A 20,927-nucleotide genomic window follows, 5' to 3' on the forward strand; every position below is an offset into this window, starting at 1 on the left:
GCATCCATTAATTACCTTGTATTTAATGTCAGAGGGATTTTCTGTTTTGTTTTTAATGTCACGAATGTCGATGTAATTGTCGTGGAGACTTGTACAGAATTGTTCATCAGTCTCGTTAATCTCTAGCTTGAGAGCAATTCTCTCTCTTTGTTGCAGGTCGGCCAGCTTTCAGACTACGACATTACTAGACTTGTCAGAAAAACTAATCTCCCTTTTATCTTAATTTATGGATTAATGCACACGGTGGTGGGTGTTCCTAACTCAATGTTCTCAAAAGTCTTGCACAAGGGTAGTTTAATTACCGCACTTTCCTCTACTCACACATTTCTCTTATACTTGTTGATTATCACTTGAAAATATTATGAGCGCTTAATTTGGGTTTTATTATTTTAATTCTACTGATTGTGGGAGAACTATGAAACTCTTATTTAATCCTTCGTAATCACCCACTTCTCTTGTGTGCTCGCGAGGTGTATTTGACTTGTGTCAAAGCCATGTTTATGGTGCTATATATTTACTTTAAGTTATGCATATATAATCGTTAAACGTTGCAATGCAAAGATATTTCTATAAATTGAGATTGTAATACGTAATGCCTTAACAAGTGCCAATATTTTTTCATATATAACTAGCATACGTTTACACGGTCACGTTCAATCTCACAAATGAACGGAGAGCTGTTATAAAATATTTTTTTCTATCTGATAACACTTAGTACATAATTTGTTTTTAATGTGTCTTCGCTCTGCCGGTTGCTCTGCTCAGCCAAGCATGTTGGAAACGTATTAGAGGATGATTTTACATTAGTTTCCCCAAGCGCGTTCGATCCAAGCTGAAGCGAACTAAAAGTATAACGTATATATAAAGACGAGATATACGGCTTTCTCCTATTAGTCATAGTAACAATTTATTTAGCCATTTCTCATGCGTAATCATCCGCTTTCTTTAACGTTGCTTATTTGCGAGTTTACGTCATACATAACAATAGCGAGAGCGATCGGACTTGCGCGAATCTCTCGCTGGCCGCTCCAGTGACCCTGCGATCCACCCCAAGTAGATGGCTGAACTCTAAATGATATTAAACGACTAACCCGCCGGACTTGATAGGACCCAATGGACAGGCCGTACCTGCTCAGGTCACTGACAACAAAGATACGACATGCAGCGTGGCGTTCACACCGAGAGTTGTCGGCGAGCACCGAATATCGGTGAGCTATCGAAATATCCCGGTGGTCGGCAGTCCGTTCAGCTGTAAGGTGTATGATGTCACCGCGATAAAAGTAAAGGATGCGAAACGTGGTGTCATTGGAATGCCCGTAACTTTCTTAGGTGCGTTTTTATTATACAATATTTGTATCTACGAATTGAGTTTACACACTGAAAAAAACACTTTTGTTAAAGTGTCTAAAAATTTAGCTGGATATAGATTTAAAAATAATTTTGTTGGATTACCAAAATAATACGTAGAGTGCTTGAGCGTTGATATAATGCTGCAAAAAGTTTTAATATTTTAGCAGTTTCAGCGTTCTATATAATTATTTTGATAGTTCAAACAAAATTATTTCCAAATCTGTATATATATATATATCTAGTTAAATTTTTATATACTTTAGCAAAACTGTTGTTTCTATGCACGAATTTGTTGGTATATAGCTTTTTTTAAATTCTAGTCGAGACTAGTCAGGCGGGACCAGGTAATCTGGAAGTAACTGTAAACGGCGGACGTGTACAAACTTCGGCACAGGCGCAAGGTCCTCACACGTACGCGATCTCGTTCACACCCCGAGAACCGATCGTACATACCGTGGACTTGCGTTTTAACGGGGAAGACGTGCCTGGCAGTCCTTTCAGTTGTCAGGTATCTTATTTCTCGTTCTACATTATGAACTCGTGATAAACTGAGCATGAGAGTGTTCTATTATTTATAATTTAAAATTAAAATTACCTTAGTAATTCTATACGTTATATAATGTAAGAGGATCCAGATTTTATTTAACAGCTATGTTGAACAAAATACAGGTCAGCGATACGGCGAAAGTGTTGGTAACCGAGGTACTCGAGAAAGTATCTGTGAATCGTGTCGCGACCTTTACAATAGAGGCCGACGCATCTCTCGGCACACCTATCGTCGAGGTGCTCTCTCCCACTAGGGAGAGCTTATCTGTACACATAAAGCAAAACAGTCATGGCACCTACACTGCTGGATTTACCCCGAAAGATGTTGGTGCGTATTAAATGAGACTATTGTGGTAAATTAAGTGAAACTATTGTATAATTATATGCATTATATATTTAAATGAATTAATTAAAAAGATAAATAAATTAGCAATCGGCGCTGTAACAGATATTAGTGTCTTGAAATATACACACATGCATTAATGTGAAATACATTTCAAGACACTAAGGTCTATTAGTTATTTAAGCACACCAATTACAGCGCCGATTTCTAATTGCCCTAATTTATTCGTCTTTTTAATTAATTTTAATACAAGGAATTTAATTTCGACTTATTTATATTTTTAAATTAATTATTCGCAATATAGGCGATCATAGCGTCGAAGTGAAGCTCAGTGGATCGCACGTGGAAGGCAGCCCGTTTCTCGTCAAAGCTTACAACGCTGATAAAGTCAAGGTGACGGATATAAATAGCGGAGTCGTCGGGAAACCAATATTCTTCAGCAGTAAGATCATTTTCTTTAATTTTCTCGGTAATGCAATGATTCAATGTTATGTTAAATGTGTAACAATTTTATTCTAGTTAACGCTAGCCAAGCCGGAGCTGGAAATCTGGAGATCATAGTCGCAGTGAACGGCAAGAATGTTCCGAATTACGTACAAAGTGAAGGCAACGCGAAGTTCAGGGTTAATTTTAAGCCACAAGAAGCCGCTGTACATAGTCTCAGTGTTCGTTTCAATGGAGAACCAGTTCCAGGTAAGAAAATAATTTATGTTTTATACGCTTCGTTCCTAAAGGTCATTTTGTACAATACTTTCATTAAGAAAGTTGCATGAATAAATAGGTGTAAATGAGCGTAAATAAGTAAAAAGTGAAGAAATAAAAACTTTTTTTGCGATTTTCTACAAAACGAAACAAAAACGAGCAAATTTCTAAATTCCTTTTAGAGATTTGCTATCGATCTTCTACACTGCCAAAGTTTTAAATTAAGATTTAAAACATCTTACAGTTTTATTGGTATCATATCTTCAATTTTTTAAATTTCAATATTTCCCTAGGTTCACCGTTTAGCTGCAAGGTAGTAGGTGCGGGTCAAGCGACAATTTCCGGCCATAATCTGAAGATGAGTGCTGTGAAGCGACTGATGTCTTTTACTGTGGATCCCCAGACTCCATCCACGAACTGCGACGTTATCGCGACGCCACCGTCAGGCATTGCTCTGCCTATCACTATCGAACCCATTGACGGCAAATACAACGTGAGCTTTGTACCCACGGAAATAGGTAGACACAACATCAGCGTTTTAGTAGATGGCGAATCAATAAAAGGCTCTCCGTTTGCTTGCAATATTTATGATGTAACTAAAGTAAGTTCCGAATTGCGTGATCGAAATGTGTTAAATGTTTCCAACATTAAACTCAACGCTATCGTAATTATTGTAGGTACACGTGTCCGGTCTCACGGAAGCATTGCTAGGCCAGGCAACTACATTTACTGTTGACGCCGCAGAAGCTGGCGAGGGAACGCTGGAACTGGTGGTGAGCACGGAAAATAATACCGTCAAAGCCGAGGTGGTAGCTTGCGCTCGTGGTCTCTATGATGTCACGTTCGTCCCACAAACAATGAGTGCACATTATGTTAATATAAGTTTCAACGACGACAATGTCCCAGGTTTGCGAATGGTTTTATTGATAAACATTTACAAAAACTGACTTGAAAAATTAAAGAGATTTATTATACTATTTTCTTTATGTTAGGAAGTCCATTTAAATGTCCTGTCGTTAGCGGCATGTTACACGGTCCGTCGATGGTTCGAGTTGGTAATACGGCTTATATAGATCTAGACATGTCCGACTTAAACGGTCCTGTATCCGCGGAAGTAACCGGTAAATTATTTGCCTAAATTGCGATTATTATATCTTTTTCAAATTTAATTATTTATGACGTACTTTATGACTTTCCTTATTTTATTCAGGTCCGGATGGAATAATCATTCCGAGCACGTTAACCAAATTATCATCCAACTTATATCGCGTGGAAGTTCGAACGCGACATGTGGGAACGTATAGTATAATATTCAATGATGGACACAAGATGGTCAGTTCACAAACACTCCAAGCTTTTGATCCCGGCAAGGTTTCCATTAAGGAAATAGCGGACGCGGTTTGTCATCGACCAGGAACTATTTTAGGTGATTATTTGAATATTTTATAGTCTTAGTAATAAATTTAATAAATATTGACTTAATAAGACATAAATTATTTCTGAAATAAAAATACAAACAGCATTTTATTCTTTCTTATGCAGTCATCGCATCGAAAGAAGCTGGTCCTGGTAAATTATCTGTTAATGTTCGCGCTGGTGGCGCAGATGTTGACAGTCTGGTGAGAGAAAGGGAAAACGGTGTCTATGAAATTATATTCCATCCCACACGAGCCGCGCCTCACAGAATTCACATAAAATACAACGAAGTTCATATTCCTGGTATTGCATTTTTATCTTTTTTTCTCAATGGAATTATTTTTATTATACTAAGTACATTATAGAAATTTTAATTATAAATTATCAAAGATTATATTATGTATCTTATAAATATTTTATCATAATTTAGATATACTTATTTTAATCAATAAGAATCTTATTGGATTGCACATGCAATAATATTTGATATATATTAATTTAGCTTAATAATACATTAATTTACAGGGAGTCCGCTGGATGTGACGGTGCGTGGTCCTACGGGAGGACGGGAAGTAACGGCGACAGGATTAGGCCTATATCAGTCATGCGTCGGAAAAGTAACATCGTTTACGATCGAGACTCTTGGACGTCCTGGCAAAGAGTTCGATGTAGTCATCAGCGGTCCTCAGGGTAACGCCGTACCCGTACGTTGTTATCAGCATCGCGATGGCAATCTACTCGCCGAATTCACAACGAATAGTGTCGGTAAGATTAGAGAAAACTGTAACATATGTGGAATGTTTTGAGAGAAAGTGAAATTGAAATACCATTTATCTCAGGCACTTATAAAATCGACGTGCTACACGGCGCGAAACCGGTGCTAGGCTCACCATTCTTCTGTCAAGCCTTCGATGCTGCTAAGGTGAAGCTTCAGGAATTGGGTCCAATGACGATTTCCGTTCACGATCACATCGCATTCAAACGTGAGTGACAGTTACAATGCATTGCATTCATTTTCTATACGCGTTATCGATACAATAATAAGGAAAATTAAACCAGAAAGGTGCGTTTACGTATAAAATATAATAAAATATAAAAAAGATTCGTATAAATTTAATATAAACAGTATGTAAATATTCTATGTAAACGTAATTTTGAAATATGCGACACACACACACACACACACACACACACAATCTTGGATTAAATATATACGGACATAAAACACATTTTCAGTAATTATAACAATTTTATTATAGCAATTTGCGAATTAAAAATATTACTAATGTTTTCTTTATTTATTAGCTCAACACAAACTCAACATAAAAGTAAACAAATTCCAAAAATCATGCGTTAAAAATAAATTATTATAAAAAAAATATAATAAATTTTGTTATGAATTTTATTCAGTTAACATTATTGTTTAATAAGATATAGTTAATATAAATTTTAAATAGCGTATTCGTATATTTGTTATATATTTTGCCTTTCTAAAAATATTTTTCACACATGATTACACATAATTTGATTTTTATTTATAATGCGAACAAAATCGTTTTCACTTGAAAGAAAGTATCGACGGTATCGACACATCTAAATTGAGCGATACGATCGGAATGAAGTTTTATCGATTAAGAGAAAAGAGCGAAAAGAGTCACGTTAAATACCAAATAATCGTCTATAGATTAATCGAACGTAAACGTGTGAACAGGCATAATATCGCGCTTGTTCGAGGCATAAGTGTATCTCTTGCGTCCGACGCGCTTATGTAAATATGCTGCATACACATAGGCGGGAGAAAGTAGCGAGCGTTTTCTAGTGCAACATAACTATGCAGCTACGTTTCAAGGCCACATCTGGGATATAATCGCAGCGGATAGCTCAGGCATACGTAAACTACTTTCAAATAGTCTTGCGTTATACGCATAATGAACAGTCACGATACACATCTTGTGCGGCGCGGTACCAATTGATGTGCGCTACCGCTCAACAATAACATCAGGAAGAATCGCGGATTATAGTTTACGTAATTCGTTGGATGATTATAGTGATGAAAGCCGACGCCGGCACTGCCGACCTGGACGTAACAGCGACGAGCCCATCGGGACAAGAGATCCCGTTGCAAGTCACTCCACTCAACGACGGTGCCGAGATGATCGAGTTCTCGCCCAGTGTCCCCGGTACCTACATGATCAACGTTACTTATGGTAATTATATTTAAATGTATAAGAAACTTTAACCCTACGGAGATAACGGTGGATTTATTAAGCCCATTCGATTGTATTCTTTATATTACATCTGCGAATTTAAATTATTGTTATTAGAATAAACTTAGGCTGGTATTCATAATTAGTTCCTATATTTAGGACTATCTTAAGTATAGAAATATCCCATCTTAAAGATATCCTGCCTTAAAGATTTTATACGCTAATTACAGAGCCTATTAGACATTATTTAAAAGATCTTAAAATAAGAACGAACTGATTACTAGCCTATATGTAGCTATTAGAATTTATTCTTTTTTATATAGATTATGGTATTGACATTTTGATTACTTAAAATTAATGTACTTTTAGTTAACATAAATTAAATGAGTCTCACAGATCCAGTATCAGACTGTTATAGATTTTGACGTCAGCTTCGGAAGGTTAATTTTAAGAAAGAAATTTCTTACATTCTTTGTATTTCATTATATTTATAATTGTTACCGATAGGCGGATGTTCCGTGCCTGGTACTCCAGTAGTATGCACTGTCGACGCAGTTGGGCAGGCTCGCGCGAAAGGCGAAGGATTGCTGAGCGGTCATGTGGGTAAACCAGCACATTTCATCGTCACTGGCACGAGAAGTCCGCCAGCAGTTCAGGTATTTACGTACAACTAAGTAAAAAAGTCGCTTCGTCAAGTTATATACGTGGGATGTATTGTTTTTTAATTAAACCGTATGGGTTGTAGGTAGATGGACCGGACAGTGTTTCTAAGGCCACCATTGAAGCTGGAGCCAATCCCGGTACGTGGAACGTGTCTTACGTACCCAACGAAATCGGAGTGTTCGACGTGAGGGTCGTCTCTGCCGGGCAACAACTGCCGGGATCTCCGTGGCATCCGAAGATCATCGATACGCGGAATCTTCGCGTCATTGGTGAATACTTCAAATGTCATTTAATCCTTAAATATTTCATTACGAAAACAACACATTGATGTATGGCATACCCAACTGAATTTGATTACTTATAACTTTCATAAAAATAAACATTGTAAAAAATGTTTTTCAATTGGAACACCAGACATTAAGGAATATAACGGAACCAAGCAAATGTGTGTATCTTTATTAATAAAAAAGTACGAATAATAGAAAAAACATTAGAAAAAGGCTGAATATGCCATATCAAAAAGGTGTTTGAGCCGTTTGAGGATTAATAAGCAGTGGATGGTAGTTCTATTGAATTTATAATATATGCAATGATTCTAGGTGGTTGGTCCGCTGTATGCGACGAGATTGGTCGCTTGAGATTGCATCCGTCGAACAAAATCAGCTTTGATACCGCAGAGGCCGGACCCGGCGAGATCAGCGGAACCGTCGGCGATCATCTTCTCAACTTTGAAATGACGTCTAGCAACAGGTTGAAGCTCGTTCCGCCACAAATGAGCGGTGGCGAACATCGTCTAGAGATACTGTTCAACGGCACACCATTTCCCGGTGCACCGAAACTCGCACTCGTGCAGGATTTGGAGGTTTTTTTATCAATGATTTCGAGTTTAATCCTAATTAGCACTCGCGAGTCCAGTAAACGTAGACATTTTTTTTTCAATTAAGTGGTGAAAAATTATTTTGTAACAATTGTTTTTCATAATCTTACATAATTTAAAGTTACATGATCTTATTCCTCGAATTTTGTTTCTACAATGAAAAAAAATTCAATTACGTTAACTTTAAGCAAAGATACGTTAATTTAATGTATATATAAAAGTGGATCTGCGAATACCATTCTCTGTTAAATATCAAAGGAGCAATGATAATCCAATCTCTTTGAATTACAAAATAACATTTTATTATTTTTAACTTCCATGTGTGTCCATATTAACGTATTTATTTTAGTAAATAATAAATTAAATTTCAGTCAAATTTAATAAATATAACATTTTTTTAATTAAATTGTTTAATTCCATTGTTTTAGTTAAATTAACGACATATTAAGTAGGTGGTAACTATATAATATAGAAATGAGTGAAAATAACTTAAATGGGATGATTTGACATTATCCAATTTAACTGTTAAATTGAATTATAATTAAAGAAATTTCAGAGTTAATACCAATTAGGATTAAATGCGCTTTCGATTAAACATTTTACAATCATTGTAAATTTTTCTTAGCCACCTGTGCAGGATACAAGTCGAGTGTTATTGAAAGGACGAGGATTAACGTCGGCCAAGTGCGGCGAGGAAGTCAGTTTTACCATAGACGGTTCTCAAGCCGGCAACGGAACTCCAAAAGTACAATTATTTTCACCCACCAGTGAACTTAATGTCATGTTACAACATCTAGGTAAGAAGAAAAAAAGACAAATGAAACTGCAAATAGAAATGAAAGAGACGATTTTAAATATTCTTTATATAAAATAGGCGATAGCGTCTATCGTGCAAGCTATATACCGCTAACGCCAGATCCACTTTTGATGACTGTATCATGGAATGGAAGACAATTGAAGGGCTGTCCATTACAAATTAATGTTACGAGTGCTGCTGACGCGTCTAGAGTTATCTGTTCCGGAGACGGATTGAAACATGGTATTGTTGGACAAGAAATCAGAAGTTTCATCGATACCAGAAGAGCAGGACCAGGTAAAGACTCGTTTCATGCTTGTAATAAGTAATTATTATTTTCGATATCTTTTTATTTAATCGAGAACTTGTTTTGCAGGTGAATTAACAGCACACTGCGTTGGACCGCATAAAGTAGCGTACTGCGAGCTATACGATCATGGCGATGCTACCTTCACGTTAAATGTGAAACCTCAAGAGGCGGGACGGCACGCACTAACGATCAAATATGCTGGAGAACACGTTCCCGGTTCTCCATTCACGTTACGCGTCTCCGGAGCCCCAGACGCTTCAAAGGTACTCGATACTTCAACACATTGCAATTTTTACTGCAAGTAATAAAAATCTTAAATATACCAATAAGTATAGCCTTAGCCAAAAATATAAAGTACTCTTAATTAAAAAAATTTTTCAAATTAAAATCTAGTGTAATTAAGATTGATATGTTTAGAGAACAGGATAAATTTTACGATTAATGAAATTATTAAGGCACTGAGATGTATATATTAATCAAAATTAAATTTTAATTAAATTAATTAACACGTTTGAACTATTAGGTCCGCGTCTACGGACCAGGTATTGAACATGGCGTGTTGGCGACTTTCCAATCGCGATTTATCTGCGACACGCGAGGCGCCGGTGCCGGTCAACTTACAGTAAGAGTACGCGGACCTAAGGGAGCGTTCAGGGTGGAGATGCAGCGGGAGACTCAAAAGGATCGAATTATTCTCTGTCGGTACGATCCGACGGAACCCGGGGACTACAGAGTGGAGGTTCGTTGGGCTGGTGTCTTAGTGCCAGGTTCTCCGTTTCCCGTTAAAATTGTTGACACACAAGATGAGTTACTAATGCTCACACAGGTAAAGATTACATACAATTATCCTGTATGAACATATATATTCAAAAATTAAGGAAAGAATTAATTGCAATTAATTGTATACAATTTAAACAAAATATGTAATTAAATATTTATTATGAATCATCACATATACATATCATCATATATTCATGAATTAATAAATTATTGCATTTAATGGATATTAAGTATGCAAGCGGCATTTAAATTGGTGTAATATATAAATATATGGAATTTCAGGGAGGAGATAATTATTCGACAGGCCATCATACTATCACATCGTGGCGTGGATCGCAAGCTATATTGTAGAAACGCCGCGGCTAACATTGTTATTATATTTTGTATGGACTAATATATTCGATAATATATGATAATAATTGTAACTTATGTGCAAACGTTTCCAATAAACTTTCAACATTCCGATTAAATATGCATATATTTATTTTCAGTTTTCCGGACTATACATTTGTATGTGAAAAAATTATATACAGTTTCTAAATTTTTTTAAATATCAATCTATTCTCAGAAGCCTTACCGACTTGTTTTCTTTTCCAGCTTACTGAGATCCCTGAAGATTTCCTTCTTCATCTGCTTTTGCTTCGTCAACTTCTTGGCTTCCTCCTCCTTGATTTGCGCCTGATATGCCGTTATCCTCTTCGTCATAGCCTCCTTCGACTGCTTCTGCTTTTTCGCGTAATTCGTTCTGATCATCTTTATTATACGAGCGATGTTCTGTTCTTGTGGCTCGCGCACCACGGCAACTCGACCTTGCTTGAACTTTGGCTTGCGTAAATGTGGCACAGACTCAAGTTTGGGTTTGTCCCTGTATGGGAGCTCTTTCTGTAACTTACGCGGAATGAACAGTGGTTTGAATACTTTAACGTCTCGTTCGATCGGTGTATATATCGAATTCATATTAGCTTCGGCGTGGATATTCCTTTCTCGTTTCAGTTGGCCCGTAGTCTTCATACCGTGCCACCGATTCTTCTCCGCAGGCGGCAGAAGCAGCGACGTTACCGGGTTGTAGAAACGTGGCACGTCGACTTTGTACCAAGTCCTACAAAACACTATATCGCTTAACATTATCTTATCCTCAAACGTGGCGCGGAAGCAGCCCTCTGGCTTGGAGATTGCCTTCTTGATCTGACCGCGAATACCCGAGACTGTCTTGATTCGGGCACCCTCGAACTTGGCGACCTCGAGGGCGCTGTTGAACATATCTTTAATGAACGCTGTCTTGCGGTGGATCTTCATCGGCACGCCGATGAGCTTGAGCTTCTTCATTACTTCCGTGCTCTTGTCCAACTCCACGATCGAACCAGTCGCTACGATGCGGAAACCTGGCTCTTTGCTCGCGACGTCTTGCACCGCCAGAATTCCGGTACCCTGCGGCGTAATCGGGCCCCAAAGGTGACCCATGCATGCCACATGTTCTGGCGTATACTTCAACATTCGGTGACGCAAATTGTCCTCCAGTTTGGAATAAATCGGCAGCGACTGGAATCTACGCCAGCCTATGGAGAATATAAGTGGATCGCGACTCTTCAAGATTCTTGAGTACCATCGGTGCTTCTTGATTCGCGTTTGTACGTAGCCAATGTTCTCCTCACCATGCAACAAACCGCCGATGATAATCGGATACGTCGGGTCGAGATGCGTAATTAGCTCACACGGCACCGATTCAATCTCCACGCGAATGTACATGCCGGGACGATAGCCCTCCAACTGGACCCTGATGTCATCGTCCAGTCCTTCAAACTCCGACTTGTTGATGCCAGCTTGTCTCTCTACTTCGTCTTTCAGCTCGTCATAGTACGTTTTCTTTTCTGTATTGTCGTATTCCGCGTTAAATTGCTCCTTCAGCTTCTTCTTCTTTTCCAACAGCTTCTTCTTCTCCTCCATCTCGTCCGGCAACTCTTCGGGATGCTCTTCTTTATGCTTCTCTCCGGTCTCCAGATCCTCAAAGTCGCCGTATAAATCCTCGTCGTCCAGCTTTAAAAGCTCCTCGGCGTCCTCCGATTCCTTCCACTTGCCCGTGACGAAACGGTTGATTAACAACGCTTTGTTCTCCTCCTTCAGCCAATCGCGCGGACTCTCCATCGAGAAAAATACCGACTCCTCCTGATTTTGCAATTCTCGCTGCTGTATCTTCTGCCTCTGCTGCTCTTGAATCACGTGAAATATTCCGCCGATATCCTGATCGAGCTTCTCGTCTTCTTTATTCTCTTCCTCTTTAATCATATTACTTTTGTCGAATACTCCATAAACAATCTTCATCAAGTTTTTGTTGCTTTGCTGGCGATTTATGAAAGCTTCTCTCGCCTTTTCTGTTAAATTCCTCTTCCACTTCAATTCATCCGGGACTTCTTTGCTTTCATCTATCTTAATATCTTCTTTCTTTTCTTCTTCGTCTTCTTCTTCTTCAAACGCAATGTCTTCGAAATCGCTTAACCGATCTGCATCATCCATTTCTAATCCCGCACGCGAGTCCTCATCGCTGAGTTCGTCGAAGCTTTCGTCGTCAACGTTTTGCTTCATGTTTTTCTTTGTTGTCTCTAAAAGACTCAATGCTTCCGAGATTTTATTTTTTATCAGTTTATCTGATTCCTTACTTAGAGAATGATACACTCCTGCATTTTCTTGAGGAGCCTCCATCTTCTTATCATTGGTTAATTCAGAGTCGTCGAGATTTACATCGTTTTCAATAGTTGAATTAACTGAGTCTCTCTTCTTTTTCTTTTGTATGTTGCCTTCGTCAGTACCTTTTCTTTTAACACCTTTTTCAGTTTTTTCTAGAGTCTCTACGTCGCTCCATTCATCATCGTCATCATCATTCTTGTCCATGTTGTAGTTATTATCATCATTACTGTCATTTTCATTATTTTCGTCATCTTCACTGTCTTCGTCTTCATGTTTTATCAGATTATCGTCATCATCTTTATTCGAAATATTTTTTACATCCGCTTCGTCTTTAAATATCACTTTTCGTCGAACTCTTCCATTCTCTGTCACCAATTCACCCGTATAAGCCATACTTTCGTTTACATCTTGCGATTTTATAGGCGCGGCATCGCTGAATAATTTCAACTCGCTGTGTTGTAGTTTTTGGTCCAGCGTCTCTTGTGTATCCATTAGAGCGCCAGCCAAACCTGTGTCTTCTTCTTTGTACGAATGGCTGCCGCCCAGTTCCACGTAAACGGCATCCTTGTCGTAAACTATGCCACCGACTCCAGAAAACGGCGCGTAAATCAGCCGTTCCTTCTCTACCAAGGCTCGTTTCTTAATGTGCTCTGGAAGTGGACATGGATCCGGCAGAAAGTTTACATCCTTGATCTTCATGTCTCCACAACCGGGTATATGAATGGATGTGTCCTTATTCAAAGGTATTCCTCTAACATATCTGGAAACAAATTCAATTATTTATTCAGTCAGTTATTAAAATGTATAATTAAGATTTCGACAAATAAAATTTCAATTAACTTTAAAGTATAAGGTATAGTAAAATAATATGAATGCCTAAGAAAAACTATGTATTTTATTTTATTAATAAGAAATTTGCCTATTATTTGCTTTTAATACATATTCTGTCCTTATTGAAATAGTTATCAATGAAATGTATTTTCTCTTAGTAGAATATTTTTCTATTGATTATATAAATAATATTGGAGAAAATTTTCTTCTCACACAATTTTTCAAAATTGCCCTCTATTCTCCAAAACTTCAATCTTTCCTGGCCAATGTAATCGCCTAACTTACATATTATTTGTAATTTTGATTAGAGTGAGAAACAGATTTCCTTCTCTAATATGTTTTAAGCAATCAAAAAATATTCTGTTAAAGGAGAATGATATAATATTGAACTATACTAAATGCTACTGCATTAATTAAGCATAAATCTGTATTAAAGACAAAATGGTAAGCAAACTTATTAATAAAACAATATATTTTTCAGATGTTCACATTATCCCTTATAGATTTCAAGTACAATCAATTTGAAAATATGACTCAAAATGAAAAACACAATTATTTCGCACATACCCGTACAAACAGATATTTCTGTCAACCTTTGGATTCTTCCTGATCAGCTCTGGCGACGTCAAGTCTTCCAGTCTATCAGCGAGTAAATAGGAATGGGTAGTACGCCAAGTTAAGGGCCTGAACCTCATGACTGATATGAATCGCGCTAAATTCTTTATTTCCGTACGGAGATATTCCTCATGCAGCAATCCAGAGAGGTAGAACAATTTTGCACCGGCAAATACCTCTGCCCAGAAGCGATGCTTCAACGTCTTTTTCGTTTTCCTCATTTGCCTTGCATTTTTTATGAGATCCAGGTGAGTAAGAACCCCCATAATCCTGGGCATACCATGTACCTGGCATATATTCAGAAACTCAAAGATCTCCATCTCAAACCCAAAGGAGGCATCCACCAGCAGCAGCACCAGATCCGCCACCTTGGCAATGTCAATCATGCAGTTCACATCGTTGTTACATTCTATGAAGGTGATCCTTTGTTTCTTGCCTGACACAACAGTGACTGGACCAAGTATGTTGGTCAAGGGTTGTTTGACGTAGCTCTTGATCAAGCATTGAATGACCAGTGACTTTCCCACCTTTGGTGGACCAACTACAGCTACTAAGACCGGTGGTGGCTCCAAAGGCGTTCTGTCAATAAGAGGTATGTGCTGCTTCTTGGTTTCAATATCCTGTTTTCGTCTGAATCTCCTTTCTGCTCTGATGGCGGAATTGAAAGTGAACGCTTTTGGATTCCTCTGCTTGTCTGACAGTTCCTGAACATGCTCCTTCTTGGTTTTCTTCTTCTCTGCCTTGCGACCCGCATTGCGGTCTCTATGACTCTTGTGCTTCACTGTATCATCCATTGTAAACGACATACTGGCACCTTCTTCCCTTCTCGCTCTCTTCTATCTATTAGTAATATTAGTATTAATTAAAAATCAGTAACGTATTACTGTAATAATAAAACATATACTGTATATCAACAAATTTCTAACCTAAAATCACCGACAATGTCTAAGATTTTTGTATTAAAATTACTTCTATCGCTAAACATTTCGAAACGTTATTTTTGTAATATTTTGATAAACTTTTAGAATTAGCAGAGAACATTTCTTTTGCAAAAAAAATAAATCAGTTAATGATCAGTGCATACCTACACGTGTTTACACATCCTCCGTTTCAATTTTAGGTTATATCACGGATGGATTCAGCAGCGAAATGTCTCTAGTGTCTCTAGAATCTAACTAGACCAGTGCAAGCACTGCTGTCTAGTTTTTCTAAAAACAAAATGCTGTCGTGCACTAGCGCCCGCTGAAAAAATGAATATCAACTGCCATAGTAACATCATTTTTATGTACTGTGGGTATACAAATTGAGGTACGTGTCCTGCTACATTTATTTTCAGGTATCGTTTATTTTAAAATTATGTTTAAATTTTTATGTTTTATTTACATTTAGTGCACATTAAAAGTTTACATAAATCTTCTTCATGTGAGTAGTATAAGCAATATAAAATATTATGTAAATTATTATAAATTAGACACCCAGCAAACGAGTATGGATTGAAATGAATTGAAATGGATTCAGATTTTCAAAAATATTGATTCACGAATGTTAAAGTGAATGCTTTTCAATCCTGAATGCATTTTTGTTTATTTATAGAAATTGGAGCATATCTCTATGCCTTTCAATCTAAAATATTATCTCTAATATTAGTTTTTTTTTGTGCATTGTAAATACTGTTCAATTCAAAATTTTGAATAGGAAATACAGTTTTTCAATTCAATTGTATCCAATTGAATCTAATTGAATCCAATTGAATCCAATTAAAAAAAAAAAAAAAAAAAATATTCGCTATTTAAAATATGCATTCGGATAGAAAAAAATTTCAATCCATTTTTGTTTGCTGGGCAATTATTGAACATTTCTGCAATTATTGTAATCTTAAAAAGTTTTCTTTTTTACATATCACAAAAGTCAAAACAATTTTGCAAAATTTCATTTTTCATTTTTAGTCGGTTTTATTCAATAAGTTATTTTAATTCTAAACCTATACATAATAATCACATTTATATACAATATATATGTAGATTATTAAAATAAATCCCTTGATCTTTAATTTCTGGTAAGTACGAGGGACACAATTGGAGCTCTTGGAGCAATATAAACGGGATTTTTGTAACATTCTGTTTAATAAATAATAAAACGCATCTTGAATTTTGAATTAATAATAGTAACTAAAAGTTAAATTTTATAAGAATGCATTCTAATATTCATTATCCGTATTGAAAATCTATATATAGTTCACGTTACATATATGCTATGAATTATATAGTCCTTATATCTAATTTAAATTAGATAGAAGAAAATTGATTCTTTTGACATAAATTAAGAGTATTCTACTTTTGGTTCTGTAATTGATTAGAACTATTTCAGTATTTACTCACCTGCTTTGTATTGCAGATGAAGACAATACCACTTGATATTTTCGTTTATTAAGTTCTTTATTGTATCAATATCGAGTCTATGAACTTCACTGTGTTTATTTTTTATCAAAATATGATAAAAACGTACCGATTTTTAATAGCAAAAATCAACAATATAGGGGTTGGATATAATCGATGAAGATTATTTAAAATTCGAAGAATTTTTCAAGACTTTCAAAACTCGCAGTTTTGAGAATTCTAGATTTCTAGAATTCTAGATAGTTAAACTACAAAAGTTAACAATTTTGAAAAAAATTAATTATAGATGATTTTTCGCAGATACGAAGATAAATTTAAGATTGTTAAGTATAAAGATATATATATTTTTCTTAATTTTCATTATTTCTCTATTATCTAAAATTTTAAAGCTTAAATTAAATTTTGTTCATCAATAATAATTATATTAATTGGAACTGAAATTTTTTTCTGTTCATTTTTCTTCTTCGTAAAATTCCGACTCTAACAATAAGTACAAATTTTTCCAATACAATTCTTTCCGCAATTAACTTATACATAAGTTATTGAATTTTTCTTTTATTAGCCTTCGACTCTTTTAAACTATGTATAATCATTTTTTACAAAGTATATAATTTAGAAAAAAAAATATCTTCTCAATTTAAACGCTTCGCACGTGTGAACGCCTGAAGATCGATTATTGTTATTTTTCGTCCTGCGACCCACGCGATAGTAAGCCTCGCGTGTTCTAAACCACAACAGACAACGGACAACTCCGCATAATGCAATGCCAGGGATATCGTGTCGCTTTAACCGGTCAGGAAATTGCCACGACGAAGGTAACGAGCCTGCGCAGACCCTTTAGGACCGAACAATGTAGCGCGGCGATTGGAAAGTCATCGATCATGTATCCTAATTCGCACGTTGCTGCGTGATATTGTAAAATTTTCAACGATGATCGATCGACCTGAAACTCCCGGGAGAACTCGAGATCGCTGGTTGATTACCGCAACGCGGTGGCGCACTTGGCGTTGTCGAACGATATTACATCGCGATATTGAGAAAAAAAAGAGAAATAAAAATTCCGCAAACAGAATATACAGTTTTTCGATAAAGCAGAGACTGGATTTTTGGAGAATTGTGGATGAAACGTTGGTTTTTTTTTCCATCGGCGCGCGACTTATACTGATAAAAAATACAAACAATTAATATAAATTATAAATATCAATAGTAATTTCCCTTTCAAAACTTTTGTATTTTTGCTGTAATGTAAATGTAATCAGTAAATTAATTCAGTTGGCCGCACTTTAATACGATAATAAATGATAATAAATAATATGACGTAAATTGCCCTTTATACGTATAATAATATAAATAAATTAAGAAAGTAAAATTAGTTAATTAACAATATTAAATTAATTAGAATTAATGCAAATGATAGTAAATTAATCCAGTCGATCTTTAACGATAATAATAAACAATGTTGACATGAATAATAAACCAGACAACACAAAATATCCAAAAGAGAGACGTCTTATATCTCAATGTGTTGTCTGGGAAAAATACACGATTAAAATAGAATCACTTAATTAATAAAATTAATTAATAATAAAATAATAGAATAATGATAGATATCATGTGCCATAAAACTTTGTCTTTACATTCGTTTCGGCCTGAAATTCGAAGTGCGATCACTTGCGAATCTCTCATACGTATACGCATTATTCGCCGAGGTTTTATTGTAACGTGCTGAAAAAAAAATCAGAGAAGTTCTCCGCTTAATGAACCGCTCGTGTCCGGTTCGCGCGTTGCAGTTTCGGTCTGTCAAACCGGACTGACAGCTGTCGCCTTTTAAAGCCGCAGTCGAAAAAATTGTTTTAATATACGAGCGTAATATCGAGTTGTGCACTTGTCTAGCAATTGAACCGCCTTGGACCGCGGCGAATCGCCATGACGATTAGGGACGACTTTCAAATGGGGATAATTTTAGGGTGCGCGCATTTAAATTCAATCACACGCCGCTCGAGAGTATTACATTATTTTCCCGAAAATGCAGTTTTTTTTTTCTAAAACAGAGAAAGCGAGCGATTTTTTTTTATTACGATGAGAACTCGGAAAATAGTAGCAAATGCACCGTAAAGTCACTTTGAAAAAAGTAATTTATGTACAGTACTTCGTCCTGGTAATATATTGAACGATTATTCACACGTCAGGTACTCCGATACGTATTTCAAGAGTTCAACAGCAAATTCAATTCGTGTAAAACAAGAACTTTTGCCAAGAGCATTAATTTATTTCCGTTGATTACTGTAAACATGTAAATCCAGAGAACGCAAAATAATCATGAGATCAGGATGACATCAAGTCATTTTAGGAAAAATTATAATGTTATTTTATACACTTGTAACAATGATTTTGTGATTCTTGACATGACAGTGATATTCAAGTAATTTTTTAGTTAAAAAAATTTAGTTAAGAAAATGATAATAAAGTTCAATATAACGTCAAGTATAAATCATTTTAGGAAAAATCATAATGATGGCATTTGATATTATAATTAACAAATCATTTAAAAATTATTATCATGCTAAGAATTCATCACAAAATTATCGCCAAAAGTGTACATTATGATTTTTCTAAAATAATTTCTACTTGATGTGTTCATCTTATTATGATTTGTGTTTTCTGGAAACGTTAGGAGATGACGTTAAGGGGGATATCTTGATTTAGAAGTCTCGTTGTAAAATCAATAGCGGGATAATCGAAATCGATTAATTTAATGTTAAGTGCGAATGTGACTTGCCGGTTGCAAATCGATCTTTCAAAGGGCGCAAAGGACACAGATGGTGCTGGCTCGTGATTCAACAAAATCAGGAGAATCCGCCCTATGTGCTCTTAATTGGGATACAAAGATGTCCGACTCGTGTTGTACAGTCTTATTATGTCAATTCAAATGAAATTAATCGATATAAAGATTTTAACGATAAAAATTTATTAATCAATTAATCAAGAAAAAATTTTTTTAAAAATATCTATTTCTATCTTTTGAATACGCAAGAGAAACATGTAATTTTCATTAGCTTATGAATTAAATTCGTGATAAATAATTATATAACAGAGCGGAACGTCTACAACAAGAAATAAATCAAAACTTACTATACTAACGGAATAAGTTTATATATATTTACGTAAATATATAATACACATCTCGTAACAAATAATGTAACGAGTACACTGAAACAAAATTACTAAATTTTCATAAATATTTATTTAAATAGTACTAAACATTTACTTACAGAAAATAAATTTTACTTATTGAAAAAGACTTCAAAAATCAAATTAATAATTGTATACTAAATAAATATATGTTTAAATTTAATAAATATTTAGTTACTACTATGCGAACAAATATTTATTAAAATACATTTCTTTTTCAATGTAACAAGCTGATTGATGAAAAACCGATATTAAAGTACTATTAATTACGTACAGAATTAATTCGTCAAGTTTGTGAAACAATAGACATACGCATGACGTAATTTCCACGATAATCCCCGTTCGGGGATTTTCTCAATTTCACGTTACGGCGGTACAACATCCAGTCATCGCGGCAGATTTACGAGGGCAAACATCAGGAGGAACGAGTAGACCGCAAATGCAAACGCCTCCTCATAATCGATTACACCGCTCGGCCGTCATCTCGCTGGTGTAACGTGATCGGTGATAAATTCATATTTCCGATCAGTCCGCGTCACGATCGCGGCGGTGATCAACAAATCGTAAAGCGTAGGACGGTCCTCCGTTCAGCTCCTGGTCGGCCGCGTGCGCGGGACAATGTCTGCCAATTATCGAACGATTGTCGGTAGCCGCCAACTGTCGGTGGTGGCCGGTCAAGTTGCCAGTCGATCGGGGGAGTGACTGACCACTGCTTTGCCCGACACGTCGTTAACTTTTGTTCAGCAGAAATCAGCCCATCCGGCCTATCTCGTTTTCGCGAGACGCAAGTTGCGGGAAAGTTCACAGTCACGTTAAGGATGTATTCTTTAAATCCTTTGGAGTGAGATTTCATTCTTTTGGAGATGATCTGATCTCTCCTGATATCAGATGTACTTAATAATGTACATGTTAGAAAAATTGTTAATTAAAAAATAATTAAGTTTTGAGTATGAATTACTTATTAAAATGCCTTTAAATTGAATTTAAAAGATTTTCCACCAAAAAATACTAAGAAATAAAATCTTCTATTAATCAATACATATTTTAGAGAAGATGTATTTAAAAAATACGTTGCAAAATAATTCTATAGAAATCAGTAGGGTCAATATAATGTGTTTTCCTGCGTCATTTTTTCTCCATAAATAATTGCAAGGGGAAAAAAACAAAAATGAGAGAGAGAGAGAGAGAGAGAGAGAGAGAGAAGGAGAAAGAACTTCGGGC

The 20,927-nt window shown here is 36.0% G+C and overlaps 2 protein-coding genes across 4 annotated transcripts in view; one reads left to right on the top strand and one right to left on the bottom strand.

Moving 5' to 3' along the window:
• The window catches only part of LOC108754496 (filamin-C), a 51,832-nt gene extending 41,376 nt beyond the window's left edge, over positions 1–10,456 (top strand). The window contains exons 20-40 of the mRNA XM_018496828.1: positions 1,108–1,329; positions 1,671–1,858; positions 2,020–2,224; positions 2,544–2,681; positions 2,759–2,932; positions 3,235–3,542; positions 3,619–3,847; positions 3,934–4,062; positions 4,152–4,367; positions 4,484–4,660; positions 4,883–5,122; positions 5,197–5,340; positions 6,406–6,564; positions 7,072–7,220; positions 7,310–7,496; positions 7,827–8,089; positions 8,730–8,901; positions 8,979–9,197; positions 9,277–9,473; positions 9,734–10,036; positions 10,273–10,456. Coding sequence (XP_018352330.1) covers positions 1,108–1,329; positions 1,671–1,858; positions 2,020–2,224; positions 2,544–2,681; positions 2,759–2,932; positions 3,235–3,542; positions 3,619–3,847; positions 3,934–4,062; positions 4,152–4,367; positions 4,484–4,660; positions 4,883–5,122; positions 5,197–5,340; positions 6,406–6,564; positions 7,072–7,220; positions 7,310–7,496; positions 7,827–8,089; positions 8,730–8,901; positions 8,979–9,197; positions 9,277–9,473; positions 9,734–10,036; positions 10,273–10,341 — 4,088 coding nt within the window. The 3' untranslated portion in view covers positions 10,342–10,456. The remainder of the gene's footprint in view (positions 1–1,107; positions 1,330–1,670; positions 1,859–2,019; positions 2,225–2,543; positions 2,682–2,758; positions 2,933–3,234; positions 3,543–3,618; positions 3,848–3,933; positions 4,063–4,151; positions 4,368–4,483; positions 4,661–4,882; positions 5,123–5,196; positions 5,341–6,405; positions 6,565–7,071; positions 7,221–7,309; positions 7,497–7,826; positions 8,090–8,729; positions 8,902–8,978; positions 9,198–9,276; positions 9,474–9,733; positions 10,037–10,272) is intronic.
• Positions 10,457–10,508: 52 nt separating this feature from the next.
• LOC108754497 (ribosome biogenesis protein BMS1 homolog) lies at positions 10,509–15,282 on the bottom strand. Of its 3 annotated transcripts, none has more exons than XM_018496830.1 (3): positions 15,207–15,282; positions 14,071–14,958; positions 10,509–13,432 (listed from the first exon to the last, which is right to left on the bottom strand). In XM_018496830.1, exons 2-3 carry the CDS (start codon positions 14,922–14,924, stop codon positions 10,564–10,566), a joined length of 3,723 nt encoding a protein of 1,240 aa, XP_018352332.1. In that variant the 5' UTR covers positions 14,925–14,958; positions 15,207–15,282; the 3' UTR covers positions 10,509–10,563. The 3 variants fall into 3 exon arrangements, with proteins under 3 accessions (XP_018352332.1, XP_018352331.1, XP_018352333.1); XM_018496829.1 differs by having other exon boundaries at positions 15,203–15,265; XM_018496831.1 differs by lacking the exon at positions 15,207–15,282 and adding an exon at positions 15,045–15,107.
• Positions 15,283–20,927: the final 5,645 nt, after the last annotated feature.

This window comes from Trachymyrmex septentrionalis, unplaced genomic scaffold (genome assembly GCF_001594115.1).
Source record: "Trachymyrmex septentrionalis isolate Tsep2-gDNA-1 unplaced genomic scaffold, Tsep1.0 scaffold8, whole genome shotgun sequence".
In the NCBI taxonomy this organism is placed as follows: domain Eukaryota; kingdom Metazoa; phylum Arthropoda; class Insecta; order Hymenoptera; family Formicidae; genus Trachymyrmex; species Trachymyrmex septentrionalis.

What these genes read in the sequence shown, in the direction of transcription:
- LOC108754497 (XM_018496830.1), bottom strand. Translation starts at nt 14,924, where the DNA reads ATGTCGTTTACAATGGATGATACAGTGAAGCACAAGAGTCATAGAGAC. An exon ending in AGAAATATCTGTTTGTACGG is followed by an intron (nt 13,433 to 14,070) that starts GTATGTGCGAAA and finishes ATTTGTTTCCAG; the next exon opens with ATATGTTAGAGGAATACCTT.